The 25973-nt window shown below is 40.3% G+C and overlaps 1 protein-coding gene across 1 annotated transcript in view; it reads right to left on the bottom strand.

The window, feature by feature from the left end:
- Positions 1-25973, bottom strand: part of SLC17A5 (solute carrier family 17 member 5) — a 57762-nt gene that overhangs the window by 21518 nt on the left and 10271 nt on the right. Inside the window, exons 2-9 of the mRNA XM_047763819.1 lie at positions 25753-25949; positions 23382-23615; positions 20415-20502; positions 16833-16919; positions 14591-14709; positions 6474-6632; positions 1994-2126; positions 27-174 (exon numbers count right to left, since the gene is read on the bottom strand). Of these exons, the coding sequence (XP_047619775.1) occupies positions 27-174; positions 1994-2126; positions 6474-6632; positions 14591-14709; positions 16833-16919; positions 20415-20502; positions 23382-23615; positions 25753-25949 (1165 nt within the window). The remainder of the gene's footprint in view (positions 1-26; positions 175-1993; positions 2127-6473; positions 6633-14590; positions 14710-16832; positions 16920-20414; positions 20503-23381; positions 23616-25752; positions 25950-25973) is intronic.

Raw genomic sequence — 25973 nt, 5'->3', positions numbered from 1 at the left:
GAACCAATCTTTATATAAGTACTCACGAAGGAGCAATGTCCAGATGGCTGATGCTAAATCCAGAAGAGCAAAAGCCTCCTAGGGTTGTTGAGATGGTTAGGAATGCAACAGCCAGGGAATAGTCACAGCCTATAAAGCCAGCAGCTACCAGGAATACCGCAGGTCCAAACATTCCTGGAGTTAAAAAGTTATAGAAAGAAAACAAAGGAAGCCCCAGTATCAGCATTTGCTTGCTCTACCTTAATACAGTATAAATCTGAGATTTGATGTTACTGCCACCTACTGTAGAGATATTCTACTGCCTAGAAGACTCAATTTCAATTACATAGTATCATAGCATCATGAAAAAGATTAATGCAACTATTACAAAAGTTGAAAAAAACCTCATTATGCAATATTATTACATCTGTATGTGTTCAGGACTCAGCTACAATGTTTAAGAAAAGAGCAAGAGGAGTTCCTGTTGTGGCTCGGTGGTAACGAATGAGATGAGAATCCAAGAGGACCTGGGTTCGATCCCTGGCCCTGCTCAGTGGGTTAAGGATCCAGAGTTGCTGTGAGCTATGGTGTAGGTCACAGATTCAACTCAGATCTGGTGCTGCTGTGGCTGTGATATAGGGTGGAGGATGCAGCTCCGATTCCACCCCTAGCCTAGGAAATTTCATATGCCGTGGGTGTGGCCCTAAAAAAAAAAAAAAAAAGAGCAAGATATGGTTTAGAGAGGAGCAATAGTTGAATAGTTGATAAACTAAATAATGAACTTTGTTGGATAAAGTTAGAAAAACATTCCACATAGGTTTTGACAACTGAAAACAACATGCACAGTTTATTACAGGCAGTTAAGCACAACATACAAATAATATAGGAAGAGACTTAATGGGTGAGATGCTGGTTTTTCTGTGCCATCCAACAGCTCTCTGAGATGATGGAACTGCTGTATTTGCACATACAGCAACTGAGGAACTTATTCTTAAATTTCAATTCCATTTAATGCCACATATGACTAGTGGCTACAGTACTAGATAGAGGAGGCCCACAGAAAGCCAAAAAAGAGAAAACTGAATTAAATCTAAATGAATTTATTTCACTTGTAGGTGTGGAAAAATCTCTTAAGAGTTGAGGTCAATAGGCAGTGAGACAGGACAGTGCATTCTAGTCGTAGGTGCTCAGAAAGTGCTTTCGTAATTATACTTCAGAGGGTCCTTTTACAATGTAATTACCTTCAGTGACCTCCAGGGTCCCTAAGTACTTGTATAATTATCCTAGATAGTCCAAAAACTTTTCTTTTCTTTCTTTCTTTTTTTTAAGGGCCACATCTGCAGCACATGGAAGTTCCCAGGCTAGGGGTCCAGTCAGAGCTATAGCTGCCGGCCCACACCACAGCCACAGCAACGTGGGATCCGAGCCACATGTGCATGCTATACCACAGCTCATGGCAATGCCGGATCCTTAACCCACTGAGCGAGGCCAGAGATCGAACCCGCAATCTCACAGACCCTAGTTGGGTTTGTTAACCACTTAGCCACAATGGGAACTCCTGACAAGTTACTTTTCTGAAACCAGAGTCTGCAGCACATGATTATTTAAGGTTCCTTTGAATTCTTTGATTTATAGCTAGCTACTCTTTTGACATAATAATATTGGCATATATTTTCAATTGAAATTTAAAACAGAAAAGGGAGGGAGGCTTAAAAAATCTTATTTTCATTGCAAACTTAGAGCTGAAAACAAAGAGTTATAAAATTCTGGAGGAGATATTCAGCAAAGTAAGCCATTTTTTTGTAGTTATAAGAGTATGGTAGAGATAACAGGATATTATAAATCTTAATCCTCAAAATGCATCATTCAAAAAGAACCATTTTGTACAGACATGCACTACATGCATTAAAAGATATTGTTTTACCATGTAAACAAATGACTAATATCAATTTCATTTTGCCTTGCATTGTAAACACATTAAACAAGTGTAAACCAAAACCAGATTTTTACCTACCTATAAGGCTAAAAACTCTTCGGACACACAGAGTTGAAAAATTCCATTTTGCTCTTAAATTGTCAGCAGCTTGACCAGACAGAATCATACATACCCAGCAGCCGAAATAAGGGACTGCAGATAAAAACCCATTCTGGAAGGAATAAGAAGATCCAGGATTAATTACAGAGGGAGGAGAACCAACACGCACACACATACACCTTTTTTTTTTGCTTTCTAGGGCCAAGCCTGAGGCATATGGAAGTTTCCAGGCTAGCTGTTGAATGGGAGCTACAGCTGCTGGCCTACACCACAGCCAACACAGGATCTGAGCCACATCTGTGACCTACACCACAGCTCAGGGCAACGCCAGATCCTTAACCCCCTGAATTAGACCAGGGATTGAATCCCCATTCTCATGGATACTAGTTGGTTTCATTTCCTTTGTGCCACAATGGGAACTCCCACACACACCCTATTTGAAAGCAAAGGAAATACAGAGCAATATTCTCTAAACTTTATATAACTATAGGGAGTAAGTTTGGTTTTTAGAAGGATCATGAGATTCAGTTCTGTGCAGTCTGCAGAGCCCGCCTCAGAGGGAAGCAGAGCTCCCCAGAGTCTCAGGAAAATCCTCAATGTTATTTTGGGACCTAGGCTACAATGAGAGATGTCCTCCTCTTAGCCTATGGATTATACCCACACATCACTTTTCACATATTTATTTATTCTAAAAATATTTTTTATTATAAAATAAAATTCAGATACAGAAAAGCACATGCATCAAATGCACAGCTTAGTGACTTCTAAAAGGAACACCATCTGGGTCAGTGCTGGGGTAGTGACACAGCCTCTGAAGAGAGGACAAAGGCAGCGACACACACAGCTCTATTTTTCCCTCTTCTTTCCCTTTATGTCACCACCTGAGCAAAATGAATACATCACAAGATATGAAACAGGATTTATTATGGAAGTGTGTTATTTGCTTTGTAGGTAATAATTTGACAGTCAGCTTTTTAGGAAATCACCAGTTTCATAATGGAGAAAACATAATCAGGTTAGCACAAACCTGACGTGCCAAGACTAAATGGCCTAGTTCTGGGAGTTCAGTTGTGGCTCAGTGGTAATGAACCTGACTAGTCTCCATGAGGACATGGGTTCGATCCCTGGCCTCAGTCAGTGGCTTAAGGATCTGGCATTGCTGTGAGCTGTGGTGTAGGGTGCAGACGTGGCTCGGATCCTGCATTGCTCTGGCTGTGGTATAGGCCAGCAGCCTTAGCTCCTATTTGACCTCTAACCTGGGAATCTCCATATGCTGTGGGTGCAGCTCTAAAAAGACAAAAGAAAAAAAAGGCCCAGTTCTGACAGAAACAAAAGTTTTTATAGTCTGAGAAAGATGGGTACACCTGTTAGGGTTTTATAAACACAAAAGGTAGAAAGATATTTTACCACTGATATTTAAATTTGGTAATAATTCTATATAAGCATCATCAATGGTACAGACCAGCAACATTTTTAATACATATATTTTTTCTTCTAAGGCCACACTCAAGGCATATGGAAGTTCCCAGGCTAGAGGTCGAATTGGAGCTGCAGCTGCTGGCCTACACCACAGCCACAGCAATGAGGGATCCTTAACCCACTGAGTGAGGCCAGGGATCAAACCCACATCCTCGTGGATCCTAGTCAGGTTTGTTACCACTGAGCCAGAATGGGCACTCCCAAAAGATTCTAGTTTTAAAGTCATTATAGAACTAAAAAAAGAAAGTAATGAAAAGTAATTGAAGCCAATTAAGTACATATCACTAATTACCAGTCAGCTATTGATAGTTCATTCTTTCTCTAGTTCTCCTGGGAAAATTTCAAATAGAAGCATCAGTGGAGAGATATTTGTGTTTGCATTCAAGGCTTCAATACAGAAGGGCCTGCATTAAGGCTCTGTTAACAAAGAGCTTAGAGAAAACAGGCTTGCTCATAAGTCCATACCATCCTATTGCTAAAGCCTCAGTGCAGTTTAACATCTGTCAACACAGTTGACAGAGGTAGTTCAGTGAAAATGATCTTGTCTTCCAAAAGTAGCCAGAGGAGTTCTTCACAGCTTAGTTGCTTGGGTGAAGTTTAAGGTTTGGGCCATGTGACCAATGTTTCTGGCTTGCTTTGGAAGCGAGGTGACCAAAGGTGCCCGTCATTTAACCGTTGTTGACAGAGCTAAGTCCATGTAATCTGTGCAGCTGTGCATCAGCTCTGCTGTCTACATCCTCATCCAGGCCGCTCTTCACCTCCAGGGCTTCCACTTCATGACTGTGGAATATACACAGTTTGTTTATCTATTCATTAGCTGATACACATTTAGGTTGTTTCCACCTTTCAGTTATTATGAGTCATGATGTTTTGAACTTCCATATACTTGTTTTTGATGTTTTTATGTGGACATGTGTTCACTTCCCTTGGGTATAAACTCAGGAATATTATTACTGGTAATAATAACTTTTTTTTCTTTTTTTTTTTAGGGCCACACCCACAGCATATAAAGGTTCCCAGGCTAGGGGTTGAATTGGAGCTATAGTCGCTGGCCTATACCACAGCCATAGCAACTCGGGACCCAAGCTGCATCTGGGACTTACACCACAGCTCAGGGCAACACTGGATCCTTAACCTGCTGAGCAAGGCCAGGGATCGAACCTGCAACCTCATGGTTACCAGCTGGATTCGTTTCTGCTATGCCACAGTGGGAACTCCATGGTCATTATAACGTTATGGTTAACTTTTTGAGGAATTTCCAATTTGTTTTCCACACTGGCTACAAATTTTTACATTCCCACCAGCAGATGTATAAGGGTTCCATTTCTTTCTTTCTTTTTTTTTTCTCTTTTTTTGTCTTTTTGCCATTTCTAGGGCTGCTCCCTCGGCATATGGAGGTTCCCAGGCTAGGGGTCTAATCAGAGCTGTAGCTGCTGGCCTACGCCAGAGCCACAGCAACACGGGATCCGAGCCGTGTCTGCAACCCACACCACAGCTCATGGCAATGCCAGATCCTTAACCCACTGAGCAAGGCCAGGGATCGAACCAGCAACCTCATGGTTCATAGTTGGATTCGTTAACCACTGAACCACGACGGGAACCCCAAGGGTTCTGTTTCTATCATATCCTTACCAACACTTGTTGGTTTCTGATTTTTTTGCCTCTTCTTTTTTTGGGTGGTGGGGGGGCACACCCAAGGCATATGGAATTTCCCATTGCAGCTACCAGCCTATGTCACAGCCACAGCAACACCAGGTCCTTAAGTCACTGAGTGAGGCCAGGGATCAAACCCTTTCATGGATCCTAGTCGGGATTATTACTGCTGATCCACAACAGGAACTTCAGTTTCTGGTTTTCTGATTCTAATAGGAGTGAAATGGTATCTCCTTATGGTTTTAAAAAATTTTTTGGCCACACCAGTGGCTTGTGGAAATTCCTAGGCCAGTGACTGAACCTCTGCCACAGAAATGACAACATCAGAACCTTAACTGCTAGGCCACCAGGAACTCCTCATTATGGTTTTGATTTGCATTTCCTTAATGTTGAGCTTCTTTACATGGGTTAATTGATCATTTGTATACCTTCCCTGGATTACTGTCTATTCAAATCCTTTGCCTATTGAAACAATTTATTGGGTTATTTATATTTGTATTACTGAGTTATATAAATTTGTTATATATTCTGAATACGAGACCCTTATCAGGGTTTAATTTTTTTTTTCCCTTTATGTAGGGCTGTACCCACAGCATATGCAAGTTCCCAGGCCAGGGGTCGTATCGGAGCTGCAGTTGACAGACTACACCATAGCCACGGCAACTGAGGATCTAAGCCGTGTCTGCAACCTACACTGTAGCTCACGGCAATGCCGGATCCTTAACCCAATGAGTGAGGTCAGGGATCGAACCCTCATCCTTATGGATACTAGTTAGGCTTGTTACTCTTGAGCCACAATGGGAACTTCCTCTTTAGGCTTTTCTTTAATGTCTGGAAAGATCAAAATCTGTCAACACAGAGAAAACAGAACTGCCTCGATTTGAGGAGTTAGAAAGGGAACTGGCAGTTTCAGGAAGGCCCGTCTCGCACAGCTGCATGGCTCTAGATCTGCCAGGGCCTGAATGACACTGCAGATTCACCTCTATACAAGAGCCCTGTGCCTTTCAGCACCCCTCTTGGCTCCCAGCAGCATCCAGCTACCACCCATTTAGAAGGGAATATGATCCCATCTGCATTTATCATCTGAGATCTGAGACCTAGTAAGACTAGCAAGACCTTTATGGTTAAAGGGGGGCTGGTATAAAGGGGATACCTTGAATCGAGAGTTAACACACACCAAGGAAAGGGACAAGTGAGGTCAAAAGAGCAATCTCTACAATTTAGTGTATCAGAGGAAAATGGAAGGTGTAAAATAACTGAGTTTCCTATGGATAAAAGCAAATTCTGTATGCTCTCTATAAGAAGAAGATGTTTATTTTTTCCTTACCTCTTGAATATTGAACCTTAGGACCTCCTTCATATAAGTAGGCAATAAAGTCAATAAGGTATAAAAAGTCCAATTGTAAGAAAAATGTGCAACTACAATAGCCCAAAGTGGCAGTGATTTTAGCATGGGTATCCATGGCACTGACTTCTGTGAAGAGAGCTAAAAAACAAAACAAAAACAGACATAATTAGGACAAACTACAGCTATCTTTATGCTGTGTTTAGAGCAGTACCTCATCAGCTAAAATTCCGTCTGGAACATATTATCACCCTTGATTAGTATATCTCAGATTAAAAAGCCATCAAGAGTTCATGATTCAGATAAGAAGAAAAAATAGAAATGTAATCTTAGAGCTATAATGTTAGGACACCAAATACTTGTTATGAATGTCAAAAATCACCTGCAGTATTAATTTCTCCACCTAAAAAATAGAGGACAGTCTAATAATCAAATCAGAGACTGACATAAGGGTGAAGAACAGAGACTGGAAGTCCTCTAAAAATTCATATCTCGGGGTTCCTGTGGTGGTTCAGTGGTAACAAACTTGACTAGTATCCATGGGAATGCAGGTTCGATTCCTGACCTTGCTCAGTGGGTTAAGAATCTAGCATTGCCATGAGCTGTGGTGTAGGTCACAGACACGGCTCAGATCTGGCATTGCTGTGGCTGTGGTGTAGGCTGGCAGCTGCAGCTCCGATTCAACCCCTAGCCTAGAAACTTCCATATGCCAAGGGTGCGACACTGAAAAAAAAAAAAAAAAAAGAATTCATATCTCATTGTCCAATGATTTGTAAGAACTGTGTAAGATATGGTGTCTTATGAGCCATCTGGAGGCCTGCTCTTCAAAGCAGGTGTCAGCAGTGCAGGGTGTACAAGGTAACTGCTGTGGTTGTGCAAAGATGCAACAGACCTTCGATCTATAATCACTTTTATTCTAAAAAAGGAGATTAGGATCTATTGATATTTAACAATAAGTTGGCCTGGAATATGCCAGACAATCACAGATTGTTTCATCTCCCAACCCAGGGGGTTAATGGCACCTCATGGGTTGGGTGGTCCTCAGGGCAGAATGACAGCAGAGTACAGTTTATATCTGCCTTTTTAGTTATTTTCCTCTATACCTGCCTTTTTAAAATGGATTTATGGGTTCTATTAGCCAGTTTTTTTTTCAAGGCTGCACCTGAGACACATGGAAGTTCCCAGGTGGGAGGTGGAATGGGAGCCTAGCCTTCAGCCTATGCCATGACCACAGCAATGTCAGATCCAAGCCATATCTGTGACCTACGCCACAGCTTGAGGCCGCACTGGACCCTTGATCCATTGATGGAGGCCAAGGATCAAACCTGCATCCTCATGGTTACTGATCAGGTTCTTAATCCAGGGAGCCACAAAGAAAGAAAACTCCTATTAGCCAGTTTTAATGAAAACAAATCTACAAAACTGACAATGCTGTCAAAAGATTCTTAAAAAGAAAGTAAAGAGAATTCTCATAAGGTAAGCACGACTAAACACTAAGAAAGTAGTGTTTCTCCATCATATATCCTTGCCTCATTCAACAAATATCTGAGTATCTTCTATGTGCAACTTCACATACCAAAAAAATCTTCCTGTCAAATGTAAGTAACAGCAAATGGGTTTAGAAAAAGTTTCATGCAATACTTTTAAGTTAGTGCAACTAAATATTCAAACAAAAGCTTCTATTTGCTTCACAATGTTGTAAAATTGGATAGTCTTTCTAAAGGTATAAAAGAGAAGCAAAAAAGTTATAAAATATGCTGCCCTTAAGAATTAAGAAAAGAAAAGGAAAAAACCAATATCAGACCTATGAGGGAAAGAAAACTTCAGTGGGTGAAGTGGTAATGCCTGGACAATTTATTTAAAAGAGACCTTCATATACCATATTCTTGGATTGGAAGAAATGATACTATTAAAATGACTATATTACTCAAGGCAATCTACAGATTCAAAGCAATCCCTATCAATATACCCATGGCATTTTTCAGAGAACTACTGCAAATAATTTTAAAATTTGTATGGAAACACAAAAGACCCAAAATAGCCAAAGCAATCCTAAGAAAGAAAAATGGAGCTGGAGGAATCAGGCTCCCTGGCTTCAGACTACACTACAAAGTGTCAGTCATCAAAACAGTATGGTACTAGCACAAAAACCAGAAATATATATATCAATGAGACAGAATAGATAGCCCAGAAATAAACTCATGCACTTATGGCCAATTAATCTATGAAAAAGGAGGCAAGGATGTATGATGGAGAAAAGACAGTCTCTTCAATAAGCAGGGCTGGGAAAACTGGACAGAATGAAATTAGAACACCCTCTAACATCATATATAAAAATAAACTCAAAATGCGTTAAACACCTAAATATAATACTGGACAGCATAAATCTATTAGAGGAAAACATAATCAGAAAACTCTTTGACATAAGTCATAGCTATATAGATATATTTATATTTTTGTCCTTTGTCTTTTTAGGGCCACACCCACAGCAGATGGAGGTTCCCAGGCTAGGGGTTTGAATCGGAAGTGTAGCCGCTGGCCTACGCCAGAGCCACAGCAATGCCAGATCTGAGCAGCGTCTGTGACCTACACCACAGCTCACGGCAATGCCAGACCCTTAACCCACTGAGCGAGGCCAGGTATCAAACCTGCAACCCCCTGGTTCCTAGTTGGATTCGTTTCCACTGCACCATGACAGGAACTCCTTTTTTTTTTTTTTGTCTAGCAATGTTTTTTATAATCTTACCCCCAAAGCAAAATAGCAAAATAAATAAAAGCAAAATTAAACAAATGGGATCTAATTAAACTGTACAGCAAAAGAAACCACCAACAAAACGGACAACCTACTGAATTGGAGAAGATATTTGCGAATGATGTGACTGATAGGGGGTTAATATCCAACATACCTAAACAGCTTATACAACTCAACATAAAAAAAAAAAAAAGAACCCCTTGGGGTTCTCGTCGTGGCTCAGCGGTTATTAACGAATCTGACTGGGAACCAGGGAATTGCGGGTTTGATACCTGGCCTCGCTCAGTGGGTTAAGGGTCCAGTGTTTCCGTGAGCTGTAGTGCAGATCGCAGATGCGGCTTGGATCCCGAGTTGCTGTGGCTCTGGCATAGGCTGGCAGCTATGGCACCGATAGACCCCTAGCCTGGGAATCTCCATATTCCTCAGGAGCAGCCCTAGAAAAGGCAAAAAGACAGAAAAAAAAAAAAAAGCCCAAACCCAAACAACTCAATTAAAAAAACATGCAGAAGAAACAAATAGGCATTTTTTTTCCAAAGACGAGGTGCAGATGGCAAATAGGCACATGAAAGGATGCTCAACATCAGAAATCATCAGGGAAATGCAAATCAAAACCACAATGAGATATGACTTCACACCTGTCAGAACGGCTGCCATCAAAAAGAACATAAATAACAAGTATTGGTGAGGATGTGGAAAAAATGGAACCCTTATGCACTACTGGTGAGAATGTAAACTGGTGCAGCCACCACTGGAAAACACATGAAAGCTTCTCAAAAAACTAAAAATAGAACTAACATATGACCCAGCAATTCTACTCCTGGGTATATATCTGAAAAAATAAAAATAAAAACACTATTTGGAAAAGATACATGTATCCCAATGTTCATAGCAGCATTATTTATAATTGCCAAGATATGGAAGCAACCTAAGTGTCCATCAACAGATTAATGGATAAAGAAGATATTACACACAAACATATACACACAATGGAGTACTACTCAGCCATTAAAAATAATGAAATTTTGTCATTTGCAGCATCATGGATGGACTTGGAGGGCATTATCCTGAGTGAAATCAGTCAAATAGAAAAAGTCAAATATTGCATGATATCACTTACTTGTGCAATGTAAAACATACAACAAAGTAGTAAAGATAACAGAAAAGCAGCAGACTCACAGATATAGAGAACAAACGAGTGGTTACCAGTGGGGAATGGGAAGGGGGGAGGGGCAACACCAGTGTAGGAGATTAAGAGGTACAGATTATTAAGTATAAAATAAGCTACAAGGATATATTGTACAAGACGGGGAATACAGCCAACATTTTATAATATTATACTGGAGTATAACCTTTAAAAATTGTGAATCACTATATTGTACACCTGTAACTCCCACTGGCCATGAACATGGCCTCTCTGGAAGCATGCTGGGAGGGGAAAAACAGGCCACCCCTCAGTCACGCCTGAGCAGACAAAACCAAGAATGTATGAACCACGCAAAGGAGCAAACCATTCTCTCTCAGCTAATTCGAATGACTGCTGTTTCTTTGCCAATTATAGCCCAGCCTATCTTCGCAATAAAAATTAAGATACTCAGCCACAGAATTGTTACTGCTTTCTCACAGTACCAATTCCAGGGCAAAACACTTCCCCCCCCTTTTTTTTTTTACTTTTTTTTTTTAATTAAAGTTGCTTTACAGTGTTCTGTCAATTTCTGCTGTACAGCAAAGTGACCCAGCCATACATATCCATATACATTATTTGTTTTCACATTATCGTCCATCAAAAACTTTGGTTTTTTAAACCCTCCCCAAAGTCAACTAACTCAAGTCTAAATAAACTATAACAAGCTGCTCTCAACTCTCTCTGAGATGCCCTTTGATTTCTCAGGATGTGCTTCTCCTTCACTGCAACAAAGCCAGGAATCCAACTCTGTTTCACTGCCAGTATGTTCCTGATGTCCCTGGCCACAGAGCTCTTCCTATGAATCCTCAGGCGGCTGAGGACCCTGCCTTCTCTGTACCAAAGATGCACTGTGTAACTCAGAGCACTCATCAGTAGCCTGTATTAATTACACAATTACACTGAGATCTTGTTCACCCATGTTTGTCTTCCTCTGGAGATAACAGGTCCCACATGTCTTGTTCATTCCTTTTCTCTGATTAATTTTTAAACCCTCAGTACCTGACAGAGAACCTAACATACAGTAAGCTCTCAAAAAAATGCTTAAGGAATGATTAGGTATAGTAGATGCTACACATTTCTTGGATCCAAGATTTAAAAGCAGAGCTTCGTGTAACACAGTACTTTATGACATTTTCAACTACAAGGTCATCTGGTTTAAGAATGTAGTTTGGGGTTCTATGAAACCTAATGCCCCTAGTTCCTCTTGCTTCTGAATATTCCATTCTCTTTTTCTCTTTCTTTTCTTTTCTTCCTTTCCTTTCCTTTCCTTTCCTTTCCTTTCCTTTCCTTTCCTTTCCTTTCCTTCCCTTCCTCCCTCCCTCCCTCCCTCCCTTCCTTCCTTCCTTCCTTCCTTCCTTCCTTCCTTCCTTCCTTCCTTCCCCCCTCTCTCTCTCTTTGCCACAGCATGTAGCAGCTTGATGTGGAATCTCAGCTCCCAGACCAGGGTTTGAACCCAGGCCACAGTGGTGAAAGCACCAAGTCCTAACCACTAGACCACTAGGGAACTTCTTGAATATTCCATTTTCTGAAGCATATAGAAAAACAGATTAACTTTAGGTTTGGACAATGGACAAATTTAGGAAGATATTAATCTATCTTTTAGAAAAATGTAAATAAACTGAAAGGTCTCATAAGTCCATGAAAATAATGATAAAAATGAAGTTTTGGAGGAAGCAAACGTTTCCTTCCTTCCTTTGTCTTTTTAGGGCCGTACCTGAGGCAGATGGAAATTCCCAGGCTAGGGGTTGAATTGGAGCTGTAGTTGTCGGCCTACACCACAGCCACAGCAATGCCAGATCCGAGCTGCATCTGCAACCTATGCCACAGCTTGGGACAACACCAGATCCTAAACCCACTGAGTGAGGCCAGGAATCAAACCACATCCTCATGGATACTAGTCGGATTCTTAACCCACCTAGCCACAATGGGAACTCCTAAGTTTTTTTTTTTAATTGAAGTATATAGTTGACTCATAATATTATATTAGTTACAGGTGTACAAAACAGTAACGCAATATTTTTATAGTTATGGTGCATACAAAATTATTATAAAATATCAACTATGGAGTTCTTGCTGTGGTGCAATGGGACTGGTGGTGTCTCTGGAGTGCTGGGACACAAGTTCAATGCCTGGCCCAGGACAATGGGTTAAGGATTTGGCGTTGGCACAGCTGTGGCTTGGATCTGATGCCCAGTGCAAGAACTCCATATGCCACAGGATGGCCAAAAAAAAAAGAAAAATATATCTATATCTATCTATCTATCTATATATATACACACACGCACACATAAACACACACAGACTATATTCCTGTAGTGTACATTTCATCATTATAATTAATTTACTTTACACATAGTAGTTTGTACCTTTTAATCTCCTTCTCCTATTGTGCCCCTCCCCTCATATTTCTCCCTCTGGTAACCACTGGTTTGTTCTCTGTACCTATGAGTTGGTTTCTATGTGTAATTTGTTCATTTATTTTTTATATTCCACATATAAGTGAAAACACACAGTATTTGTCTTTTTCAATTTGACTTATTTCACTAAGCATAATACCCTCCAAGTTGTTGCAAATGACAAGATTTGTTTCTTTTTTATGGCTGAGTAACATTCCATTATATATACAAGACATAGTCGATTTTATGTGGCAAGACCCATTAAAATGCACTAAATCTTTCTATATCTGTTACTCAGGGGGAAAAAGTGGGTGGTTCATTTGATTAACATTGCAGAGACACTGAGATCTCAAAGTAACTTTATTACACTGGTGATATCTTCTAAGTCTTTACCAAACTTTGGCAAGGACCAAAGGATGTGATATTTCTTAAAGTTCAGCAGCTTATAAACATATTCGTAGCAAAATTTAAAAATGTAAAAAGAAATGTGAATGAGTAAATGTTGAATTTGCTGCCTGGTTGACCATATATAAAAATTGAAACTATCAATCATATTAACTTAATGGGCAAGAAAAGTTTTACGGGCAATATTTTATGTTCTTTAATAAAGTGATATGAAGGCATCAATAATGCTAAAGACTATATATATTTAATTTTATTTTATTATTCTTTGCTTTTTAGGGCTGCACCTGTGGCATATGGAGGTTCCCAGGCTAGGAGTCTAAACCGAGCTACAGCTGCCAGCCTACACCACAGCCGCAGCCATGCCAGATCTGAGCCAAGACTGCAACCTACACCACAGCTCATGGCAGCACCGGATCCTTAACCCACTGATCGAGGCCAGGGATCAGACCTCATGGTTCCTAGTTGGATTCGTTTCTGCTGCACCACGATGGGAACTCATATACATTTTAATTTTTCCTAATGTTTTCATGTTTTTTTATTCCCACCAAAAAGCAAATATTTTGTCATGTCTTGAGAATTTACTGTATTAATTATAGACTTTTATTTCTGAATTGCTTTACTTTGCTCAATTAAAGGAAACAAATCTCTTCAGTCACTATAATTTTTTTTTCTAAAGACCTAGTCTAGAGGAGCAAACAAGTGTATATCATATGATATTATGATATATCACAATAAATATAAAATACAGATGAGAAGTTCCTGCTGTGGCGCAGTGGGTTAAGAACTCAACTGCAGTGGCTTGGGACGCTGCAAAGGTGCAGGTTCCATCCCTGACCTGGGGCAATGAATTAAAGGATCCAGCACTGCTGCAGCTGAGGCTTGGTCACAGCTGTGGTTCGGATTCAATCCCTGGAACTTCCAATATGCCGAGAGTGCAGCCATTTAAAAAAAAATACAGATAAAAATATACCAGTTAGTTTTCTAACAACTAACTATTTGTTTATTTATTTGGTCTTTTTAGGGTCACACCCATAGCATATGGAAGTTCTCAGGATAGGGGTCGAATCAGAGCTACAGCTGCTGGCCTATACCACAGCCACAGCAACTCAGGATCTGAGTCGCATCTGCAACATACAGCATAGCTCACGGCAATGCTGGATCCTGAACCCACTGAGCGAGGCCAGGGATTGAACCTAACAGGGATTGAACCTGAGTCCTCATGGATGCTAATTAGATTCATTTCCCCTGAGCCACAATGGAAACTCATGGTATCTTACTTCTGAAGAAAAAAAGTTCTGAAATTACTTAAAAAAAATGTGCCCAAATCCTTACCTGATTTCTTTTCTTTTTTTTTTTTTCTTACCTGATTTCTTAACGATGAAAGAATGTACTCCTTTTCATAAGGGGAGATTGTCCTGTGAGTATCTGGTGTGTCACTAACTAACCAGGTCCATAAAATAAACCAAATGATTCCAACTAGACCTTAAAATAGAAAAATAATAATTAAATACAATTAGGGTGCACCAACAGTGATTTTTATATGTCTTGAAAAGATTATGTCATTATAAACTCAGTGTAAAATTGGTTTCAGCTTAGTTTTTATTTCAAGTTCTTCTCATAACACTTTAATGGGATAATTGCTATTTGTATTATTTCCTATAAGTTTTGAAGAGAACAACTTAAACAAAGTTGGCATATAACATTACATTAGCTTCACGTGTACAACGTAACGATTCGATATTTATACACACTGTGAAATGATCACCATAATGTCTAGTTATTTGGGAGTTCCGGTTGTGGCACAGCAGAAACGAATCTGACTAGTATCCATGAGGATGTGGGTTTAATCTCTGGCCTTGCTCAATGGGTTAAGGATCTGGCATTGCCATGAGCTGTGATGTAGGTCACAGACTCGGCTCGGATCCCACGTTGCTGTACCTATGGTGCAGGTCGGCACCTGTAGCTCTAATTATTCCCCCTAGCCTGGGAACTTCCATATGTCACGGGTTTGGCCATAAAAAAGCAAAAAACAAACAAACAAACAAAAAAACCAAAAAAACAAAAAACAATGTCTAGTTACCATTTGTCACCATACAAAATTACAAATTTTTTTTTCTTGTGATGAGAACTTTTAGGATATATTCTCTTGGCAACTTTTTTTTTTTTTTTGTCTTTTTGCTATTTCTTTGGGTCGCTCCTGTGGCATATGGAGGTTCCCAGGCTAGGGGGTCAAATTGGAGCTGTAGCCCCTGGCTTACGCCAGAGCCACAGCAACTCGGGATCCGAGCCGCGTCTGCAACCTACACCACAGCTCACGGCAACGCCGGATCGTTAACCCACTGAGCAGGGCAGGGACCGAACCCGCAACCTCATGGTTCCTAGTCGGATTCGTTAACCACTGTGCCACGACGGGAACTCCTCTCTTTTGGCAACTTTTAAGTAGGTACATCATTATTGACTATGGTCACTGTGCTGTACATTACAACCCCATGACTTATTTCATAATTGGAAATTTCTGCCTGAAGAGAACACTTTTAAGCACATGATTCTGCCTATCAGGGTCTGCCAGATAAATCTTTAAAAAAAAATAAATGTATACAATCTATTATTTCTGCAGGCATCTGCTTTTGTTTATTGATTTGTTTTTTGTTTTGATTGCAGCCACATCTCCTGCATAAATGCTTATGTGGCAATCCAATTTATCAAATATGCAATTCATCCTGCTATTGAGATTGAGACATGAAAGACCTGGGCATAAACAAACAAACAAGATATTAAAACTACCCAGTGAGGAGTTCCCACTGTGGTGCAGTGGGTTAAGAATCTGACTGAAGTGGCCTGAATTGCAGTGGAGGCATGGGTTCGACTCCCAGCCTGGTACAGTGGGTTAAAGGATCTGGCATTGCTGCAGCTGTGGTGTAGGTTGCAGCTGCAGCTTGGATTCAACCTCTGGCCCAGGAATTCCATATGCTGGGAGTGTGGCCATAAAAACAAAACAAAAAACTACCCAGTGAGAAGAAATAGTTTCAAAAGATACATTTTAATGGAGTTCCCATGGCGGTGCAGTGGTTAATGAATCCGACTAGGAACCATGAGGTTGCAGGTTCGATCCCTGGCCTTGCTCGGGTGGGTTAAGGATCCGCTGTTGCCATGAGCTGTAGTGTAGGTCACAGACATGGCTTGGATCCTACATTGCTGTGGCTCTGGTGTAGGCTGGTGGCTGCAGCTCCGATTCGACCCCTAGCCTGGGAACCTCCATATGCTGAGAGAGCGGCCCAAGAAATGGTAAAAAAGACAAAAAAAATATACATTTTTATAATAAACAACATAGCAATTTTTGATAGTAAGTATAGCATTTAAGTCCTGGACACAATAGCAGTTTCTATGGAACAAATATTTCAAAATAAATTATTAGGTCCCAACTCAGGTCATTTTAACCACATAAACTTGAAAAACAGGTTATCAGTAAGAGTTTGAGAGCTTTGCAGTTTAGGAGATGGTTGCTTCAGTGAATTTGAATATACATTTTAAACCAGTTATTAGATCACTACTACATTTTGGATCTATCGCATTGTAATTTAGGTTACATTTTTGAATAAACTTACCAAAGAGGTAGAAGACATAAGTCCAATTCAAATAGAAGCAAATTATTCCAGAAAGAGGAAGAGAAACTACTGTCCCAAGCTGTGCCCCTAGAACAACAATAAAGGCTTTGTAAACGTGGGAGAGAAATGAACAAAGAGGGGACAAGTCTATCGCCTAAAGAAGATGGGTAATAGAGGTGGGTGAAAAGAAAGAGCCATGTGAATCCTGTAGGAATTGAATTAGTCATAGGTAAGTATAAGCCATCCATTCTCTGAACCAATCATTTATGCCAGAAACCCACAATATGTAAAATGTAGACATTAAGATGTAGTTGCATTAGTTACAACTATGTAGCTATTGATGAACTAGAAGGCGTCAATTGGTAGATCTAGTATGACCTAATATGAGCTCTACTAAATGCTGCATCACTAGCAAATGTGTTAGAAAGATAGGTATTGGTGGAGGAGTTCCCGTCGTGGCGCAGTGGTTAATGAATCCGACTAGGAACCATGAGGTTGCGGGTTCGGTCCCTGCCCTTGCTCAGTGGGTTAACAATCCGGCGTTGCCATGAGCTGTGGTGTATGTTGCAGACGCGGCTCAGATCCCGCGTCGCTGTGGCTCTGGCGTGGGCCGGTGGTGGCTACAGCTCCGATTCAACCCCTAGCCTGGGAACCTCCATATGCCGTGGGAGCGGCCCAAGAAATAGCAACAACAACAACAAAAGACAAAAAAAAAAAAAAAGATAGGTATTGGTGGAGAGGCTCAAAGGTGGTCTCTAAACATAATCTATTGCAGCATGCCTGATGAAAAAAGAATGATGCTTTCAGTAATCTAATTTGCTTCAAATATACAACAATTGTTTCAGATAAATAAGTAATAAAATTAATTTTAACCATCAAACAGAAAACATCTTAGTAGATCCAGTGGGAGCTAAAATAATCAGACATTGTTTCTGGTCTCAAGTTTTAGCCTTATACAGGAGGTAATATAAACAAATAATTATTACATGTAGAAAGTGTTGTGTGTCCTAGAACAATATGGAAGTTCAAATACAGGACAGATTACCTCTGACCTCTAGAGGTCAGCAAAAGATGTAAGAGCAGTGGACTTTGAAAAGATGAGCAAGATCTGGCCCCATAAGAAAGAAGATATATTGTCATTATTCTAGGAGAAGATATTGCTGTGGTTTATGTCGGAGAGTGTTTGGCCTATGTTTTCTTCTAAGAGCTTTATAGTGTCTGGTCTTATATTTAGGTCTTTAATCCGTTTTGAGTTTATTTTTATGTACGGTGTTAGGGAGTGTTCTAATTTCATTCTTTTACATGTAGTTGTCCAGTTTTCCCAGCACTACTTATTGAAGGGACTGTCTTTTCTCCACTGACTCACAGACTTTGAAAAACTTATGGTTTCCAAATGAGATAGGTTGGGGGTGGGGGGATGTGCTGGGGGGTTGGGATGGAAATGCTATAAAATTAGGTTGTGATGATCATTGTACAACTATAAATGTAATAAAATTCATTGAGTAATAAAAATTAAACATAATCACTAATTATAACTTAAAAAAAAAAGGAAGGAAGATACAGAGGCAGGTGTAACAGGGTGAGCAAAGGAATGGACATAGGAAAGCAGAACGTGGGTTTGGGAACTTCAATTGGGTAAAGGAAAGGAACAGAAGATAGAGACTAGAAAGACAGCTTGAATAGTTATTGACAGGAACTAAGTGCCAGGGACTAGGTGGCCTGCAATGAAGTGGTGCAGACCCTAAAGAATCTTAACCCCTGGTGGGAGCTTAGACTTTATTCAATAGGGAAAGAAGAGTCATAGATAGTGTCTGTCCTTGAACTTCTCATCAGATTTCTTACATCGGTCTCCACATAGCTGCAAGAATCTTCTTAAAAAACATACATGGGGAGTTCCCATTGTGGCATAGCGGAAATGAATCTGACTAGTATCCATGAGGATGCGGGTTCAATCCCTGGCCTCAATCAGTGGATCGGGGATCTGGCATTCCCTGAGCTGTGGTGTAGGTGGCAGAAGAGGCCCAGATCCTGTGTTGCTGTGTCTGTGGCGTAGGCTGGCAGCTATAGCTCTGATTCAATCCCTAGCCTGGGAACTTTCATATGCTGCAGGTGAAGCCCTAAAAAGCAAAAAACAAAAACAAAACAAACAAAAACCATGCATGGGATCATGTTTCTCTTTTGATTAAAAACCTATGATGGGAGTTCCCGTCGTGGCGCAGTGGTTAACGAATCCGACTAGGAACCATGAGGTTGCGGGTTCGGTCCCTGCCCTTGCTCAGTGGGTTAACGATCCGGCATTGCCATGAGCTGTGGTGTAGGTTGCAGATGCGGCTCGGATCCCGAGTTGCTGTGGCTCTGGCGTAGGCCGGTGGCTACAGCTCCGATTCTACCCCTAGCCTGGGAACCTCCATATGCCGTGGGTGCGGCCCAAGAAATAGCAACAACAACAACAACAACAACAAAAAGACAAAAAGACAAAAAAAATAAATAAATAAAAACCTATGATGTTTCCCCACTGTATTTTGGAAGGAAAAAAATCTACATTCCTTCCTGTGGCCTATAAGCCTGGATTTGAAATCTGTGTCTTGTCTCTTTTTCTAACCCCATCTTTTGTATTTCCCATTTTATTCAGTGTTTTCTAGATACCTACAGTGGTTTCTCATTGCTTTGAATCCTTATGCTACCTCCTGCCAGAGAGACCGTCTACACGCTGTTCTGACTGGGTGGAATGCTCTCCTTTTTGCTCTTTGCCTGACTGGTTTGTTCTCATCCTCAGATTTTGTCTTAAAAGCCACCACAGAAGACTTTCTCAACCACTGTATTTAAAAGCAGTTAGGTCAAAAAGTTTTCATGTAGTATATGAGCTGGTAAAATTATAATTCACATATAAAGCTCATGTAGATCAAAATGATAGCAACTAAATGCATAGAAAAAAAAAAAAGGTGTCTGGGAGTTCTCGTTGTGGTACAGCAGAAACAAATCTGACTAGTATCCATGAGTATTCAATCCCTGGTCTCACTCAGTGGGTTGCGTATCTAGCGTTGCCCTGAGCTGTGTGTAGGTCACAGATGACGCTTGGATCTGGTGTGGCTGTAGTGTAGGCCAGCAGTTACAGCTCCAATTCGACCCCTAGCCTGGGAACTTCCGTATGCCACAAGTGTGGCCCTAAAAAAGCCAAAAAAGAAAAAAGTGTCTGAAGGGAGGACTTAAGAATCATGACATAGTCATTCAGATGATCAAGTTAGATACCACAGTTAAAGGACAAAAGGGTTCCATTTTCCAGCTATTGTCCTTTTTTGGGTTTTGTTTTGTTAAAGCATTTCCTATACCTACATCTGAAAAGGCAACAGGTTTTGAAATAAAAGATGGCAGATGGCAAAAATGACAGTAGTCAGTTAAGCCACATTGCTACATGTTGTTGATCCCAAGGGAAAAATTAATAATAAAGTTATACCCTCCAAACGTTATTTTCCCCCAAAGGAAGCACCTGACACTGAATGATTCTGCTGTGCAGATTTTCCCCAAGGTTAATATACAGATAACAGATTGTAGCAAAAACCTCTATAAGAATAGTTACCTCACCTGCATATGAAATACTAAGAAGCTTGCTTCTTTCAAGAGGGGGAGCCCAAGAAGACCACATGGCATGCATGGCTGGAAATGTGACACCCTGGGGAGGGAAAAAAATATTTCTGATGAAACACAAGGTAGCTATGTTAATGTTTTAAATTTGGTTGGGTATTTTCTTGCAAGAGAAATGTTTGGATAAGACAAACTAGAATTGGGTTTCATGAAGTGAGATACCTTTATAGTGTTGAGTGAAAATATTTCATAATGAAGTACTTTCAAAATCTAAACAAAGATCTGTGGACTCTGTCAACTGGTTTGAAGACTGCAAGGTAAGGGTGACAATAAAAATAAAAGAATGCAATGAATGCTGACATAAGGGGATCCTTCTCAAGGTTCATTTTACTCACCTACTTCATTTTACGACCTGAATGAAATGAGTGTTACCAGTACATTACTTTTAAAAATACTGAGATAATACTATGGGCTATGAGAAGAAAATTCAAATTGACATTTAATCTAGAGGAAAAATGGTCCTACCTACGAAAAACAGATGAATTCAATTAGAGTTTTTATGGGTTTTTTTTCTTTTTCTGTTATAATTAGCCTAGTAAATGCTGATAAATGGAGGGGCAAGGTAGGGGTAGGAGATTAAAAGGTGCAAACTATCCTAAATAAGCTATAAGGATGTATTGCACATCACAGGGAATATAACCAGTATTTTATAATAACTATAAATGGACTATAATAAAAAATTTTGAATCACTATGTTGTACATCTGAAATTTACATAATTTTGTACATCAACTATACCTCAATTTAAAAAAATTACTGGGAGTTCCTGTTGTGGCTCAGTAGTAACAAACACGACTAGTATCCAGGAGGACTCCCCGGCTTTGCTCAGTGGGTTAAGGATCTGGCGTTGCTGTGGCTGTGGTGTAGGCTGGTAGCTGTAGCTCCGATTCAACTCCTAGCCTAGGAACTTCCATACGCCACAGGTGTGAGGCCCTAAAAAGCCAAAAAAAAAAAAAAAAAACAAAAAAAAAAACAAAAAACAAAAAAACCCACAAAAAACGAAAACCACCAACCAATTACTGCTGTGGAGAAGCAACGGAACAGTGGAGGAGGGGAGGTTCACAGGCTTGGGAGAAGAGGAAATGCCACAGGGAGGGGAGGAATAGACCATGGGCTTATAGCTCTCCATGGCCATGTACCAGCTGTGCAACCCCGGAAAAATTAGTTACCCTCTTACAGCTTCAGTTTATCTCTAAAACATACTTTCCTTAGGTAAGGAGAAGAGGAACCTGGTAATAGAGGGTACTTTTATTTTATGGTTAAGAAGCATTTTTTAGTATACCCAATAAGGTAAAAAATAAGAGCATCCAGAAGAGTGATCAAAGCTTAAATTTAAATAGCACTTGGAAACGTCCAAAGTTTTCTAGTCATTACTATCACATCTGAGCTGTGACTGAGGACGTGATAGGTATTTCATAACTACATTTATATTACATACGCATGTACTGTATTTGTATAATATTTATAAACTATTAGATACAGTGGAGTTATTACTCAAACTCTGATTTTATGACTCCAGTCAGTGTTTCTCCTATACAGCATGATATAATGCTACCTAAAACAACCTTTATACCAAACCAGGAGGCCACTATCTTGTTTGGGTTAAAGAAATGTTAAGAGAGAGTAAAATAAACCCATGCCTTAGTTTTACAGTTTAGTTTAAAGCTAGAAAATAAAAGAGATCATTATTTAAAGATGGAGAGACATACGATGAAACACAAAAGAGAAGTGGAAGGGAAAATAAAAGGAGTGAAATGTTTAAAATTGAAATTAAAAAAAGACAAATCTTAGGAAAGAAAAAAAGATTAAATATTAATAATGACAATTTTTTTTTTTTGGTCTTTCTGCCATTTCTTGGGCCGCTCCTGCGGCATATGGGAGGTTCCCAGGCTAGGGGTAGAATCGGAGCTGTAGCCGCCAGCCTATGCCACAGCCACAGCAACGCAGGATCCGAGCCGAGTCTGCAACCTATACCACAGCTCATGGCAACGCCGGATCGTTAACCCACTGAGCAAGGGCAGGGATCGAACCCGCAACCTCATGGTTCCCAGTTGGATTCGTTAACCACTGCGCCATGACGGGAACTCCCCCAATAATGACAATTTTAAAAGAAGAAGAAAGTCCAGAAAAATCACATAACTGAAAAAAACATAGTTATGGAGTTCGTGCAGTGGTGCAAGAGGTTAAGGGTCTGCTGTTGTCTCTGTGGCAGCTCACGTGGCTGCTAATATATGGGTTCAATCCCCAGCCTGGTACAGCAGGTTAAGGATCTGGTGTTACTGCAGCTGTGATGTAGGTCACAGCTGTTTTAGGTCAAAGCTGGGGCTCAGATTCAATCCCTGGCCTGGGAACTTCCATATGCCAAGAATGTGGGCCCCCCCCCAAAAAAGTTATAAAAATGATAAATTACTTGTCTTTAAGTTAGAGGACCAGAAAAAAAGAACAAATGATAAAGAAGAACTTTTATGAAAAACAACAAATTTAAAGTAAAACAAGGAATTTGACACTCTATCATGGAAAATGTGTTTTAGATCTGGTCAATCAATGAAGAGGTAAACTGTGGCAAAAATTCAAGAGGTAGGATGTTCTATTTTCATGCTTTAGTGGTGGTTTCTTATCTCCTAAGTAGGGGGTGCTATGAAGTGTTAGCTAGAAAATGTTTTCTCTAGCCTCTGACTAAAGTTCCTAATTTTGGAGTGTTCCCACTCGAGACCTCATTGATCACAAACGAAATCTCTCACAAATGAAATCTCTCAGGTTATTTTCTAGTTAATCATTTTCCTAATTAAAAAATAAATCCTTATTATCTTGTCATATTTTGGTTCATACTCATGTCAAAGAAAAATATCTTTAAGTAGACAATAAAACAATAGGGGGTAAGAAGAAAAACCAAAGAGAAAAAAATTACCTCTCCTAGTCCTTCTAGTGCCCTGAGTGCAATGAGGGCTCCAACTCCGAAATCTGCAGCCAGGGGAGTTAACAGGGTGAAGACAGAGGTGCCAAGGATCCCAAACCCCAGCAGCAGTTTCCCCCCACTCCTGCTGGCAATATATCCTCCAGGAATCTGTGTGATGATATAGCCATAAAAAAAAGACCCAAGGATCCATCCTTGGGTTTCTGCATTCCATTGGTACTTTTTACCCTATAAAGAGTAGGAGAAAAAAAAAAAAAACCTTTTAAGACCTTGATGAAATTGCTCCTTTTTCTTACTGGCATGTAAGTACATATACATGTAATTTTTGTGGGTTTTTTTTTTGTCTTTTTAGGGCTGCACCCTAGAGGTTTCCAGGCTAGGGGTCAAATCTGAGCTGTAGCTGCCAGCCTACACCACAGCTCATGGTAATGCCAGATCCCCAACCCACTGATTGAGGCCAGGGATCTAACCTGTGTCCTCGTGGATGTTAGTCAGATTTGTTTCCCCTGAGCCATGACAGGAATTCCTATACATATAATTTGAACCAATGTTTTACATCAAAGAACATGCAGACTTTCGACTGACTAGGTGAGTAATGGTGATACAGACATGCAGTTTCTAGAAGTGAATAGAAAAATCGTGGAAAGTCATAATGTTCAGGGAGACTTGCTATTTAATGAAACTAGACTATGGGATGAATTATGGATGTCCTGTAATGACCATGACAAAAAAGCCTCAAAAAAGGCAAGAGCCTAACCCAGAAAGCTACTGAGAGGATACTGCAATGGCTCAGCCAGGCTTTGGAGCCAGGCTTGGGTTCAAGCCCAGCTGTTATTTATTAGATTCGAAATCTGGAAAGATTGAAAGAAAAAGGCTCATACAATAAGGACTGACACACACTTAGTATTCACCTAACGTTGGCTACTAGTATGTGTAGATACAGATAATTAATACCTCCCCATTTCAGACCAACCACATAAAGCAATACAAAAAAGCAAGAATTTGAACCAAGGGAGTTCTCTGGTGGTCTAGTGATTAGGACTCGATTTCACTCTGTAGCCTGAATTCAATCCCTGGTCTGGGAACTGAGATCCCACATTAAGCCACTGCATGCTGTGGCCAAAAGAAAAAAAAAAATTAAACCAAGCCAAAGACTTCATGTGAGTAGGAAATGTGTTTTAATTAGTAGCAGCACACATCAAGGTGACAATGAAGATCTGGTAACTGAGCACCTGACATGTAACCTAGCCCACGTGTCAGAGAACCATTCAGGATTTCTTTTTACTGTTGATAAAGGGCAGGTGAGTAGCTAGGCCATAGAAGGCATTTCTCAAAAGTAAAGATAAAAAACAAACCCCTAATTATCCATGGTTAGGGTACCAACTTGTAGCTTTTCTGTGGGAATTCCAGGGCTTCCTGAAGTGCCCAGAAGTTATAGGATGAGGTGGGGAAAGTGAGTGAAATGTACCCAAATATGTACTCAAAAACATCACTGAAGTCCAGTGGGAAGATTTTTGATAAATCATTATTTCATACATGCGCTTATTTGGGCAGAAGCCCTCTTCCATAGTTGACTGCTACTGCTCTTGTCTGTCAATGGGAGAGGAGCTGCACCCATGTGGGATCTGGCTCCTTTGTGAGCACTGAAGATGGGCGAAAATACAATCATAAAAAAAGGACACCAGGAGTTCCTGCTGTGGCGCAAAGGGACTGGTGGTGTCTTTGCAGTGCTAGGGCGCAGGTTCGATCCCCAGCCCAGCACAGAGTGTGAAAGGATCTGGGGTTGCAGCAGCTTCTGGGCAGGTCACAACTGTGGCTCAGATCTGATCTCTGGCCAGGGAACTCCATATATCACAGGGCAGCAGAAAAAGAAAAAGAAAAAAAAAAAGGACACCAACTCCCCTCCCCCCTGTATTCTCTCCTCATGTGATATGCAAAATAAAATATTTAAAGTGTGTAAAATTCAACAGTCAACAAATGAACATGCGCTTATCAATTTCACCACAACATGAGGCTGGCAAAATGACGTCAATGATGGTCCCATAAAAACTATTTCACAACATCTAAAATGATCTAATTTTCCAGTGTGCCAGACAGGTTTTTCTAAATTCTCTTCAAAGACAGTACGTTTACAGAGGAAACTGAAAAAGGATTTTTTAAACAGATCAGGACACAGCAGCAGCAGCTACAGAGTTATAAGTTACTATCCAACCAGTTACTGGGAAAACATGAAATAAAGAGATTCAGAGTTTACATGAAGAAAGTGTTGGTGGGCTCTGTAGGGTGAATAAATTCAACATTTTTTAATATTTTTACTTGGAAGTATTTCAGGATTAAGACTGTTTGCTTGAACAATAGCACTTACCGTTTGGTTATGGAGAACTTTTATGGGCGCAGAGTGCTCTGCACACTCGCTGGACGTTCTATTCTCTGCTGCAGTTGTGTTTGAATCTACCATGTCCACTAACGCAACGCTCAGATTCACCCGTAAGGAATAGAGAACGAAGAACCCAAAAAAGGCCAAAAACGCTAGGTTGTAACGAGCAGAGCAGCACACTGGAGCTGAAATAAAGATTGGGTGTGTGT

The sequence above is a fragment of the Phacochoerus africanus genome, chromosome 2 (assembly GCF_016906955.1).
Source record: "Phacochoerus africanus isolate WHEZ1 chromosome 2, ROS_Pafr_v1, whole genome shotgun sequence".
Taxonomy (NCBI): domain Eukaryota; kingdom Metazoa; phylum Chordata; class Mammalia; order Artiodactyla; family Suidae; genus Phacochoerus; species Phacochoerus africanus.
Note: the sequence above shows the minus strand (reverse complement) of the source record. Positions and strands in the feature narration are given on the sequence as shown.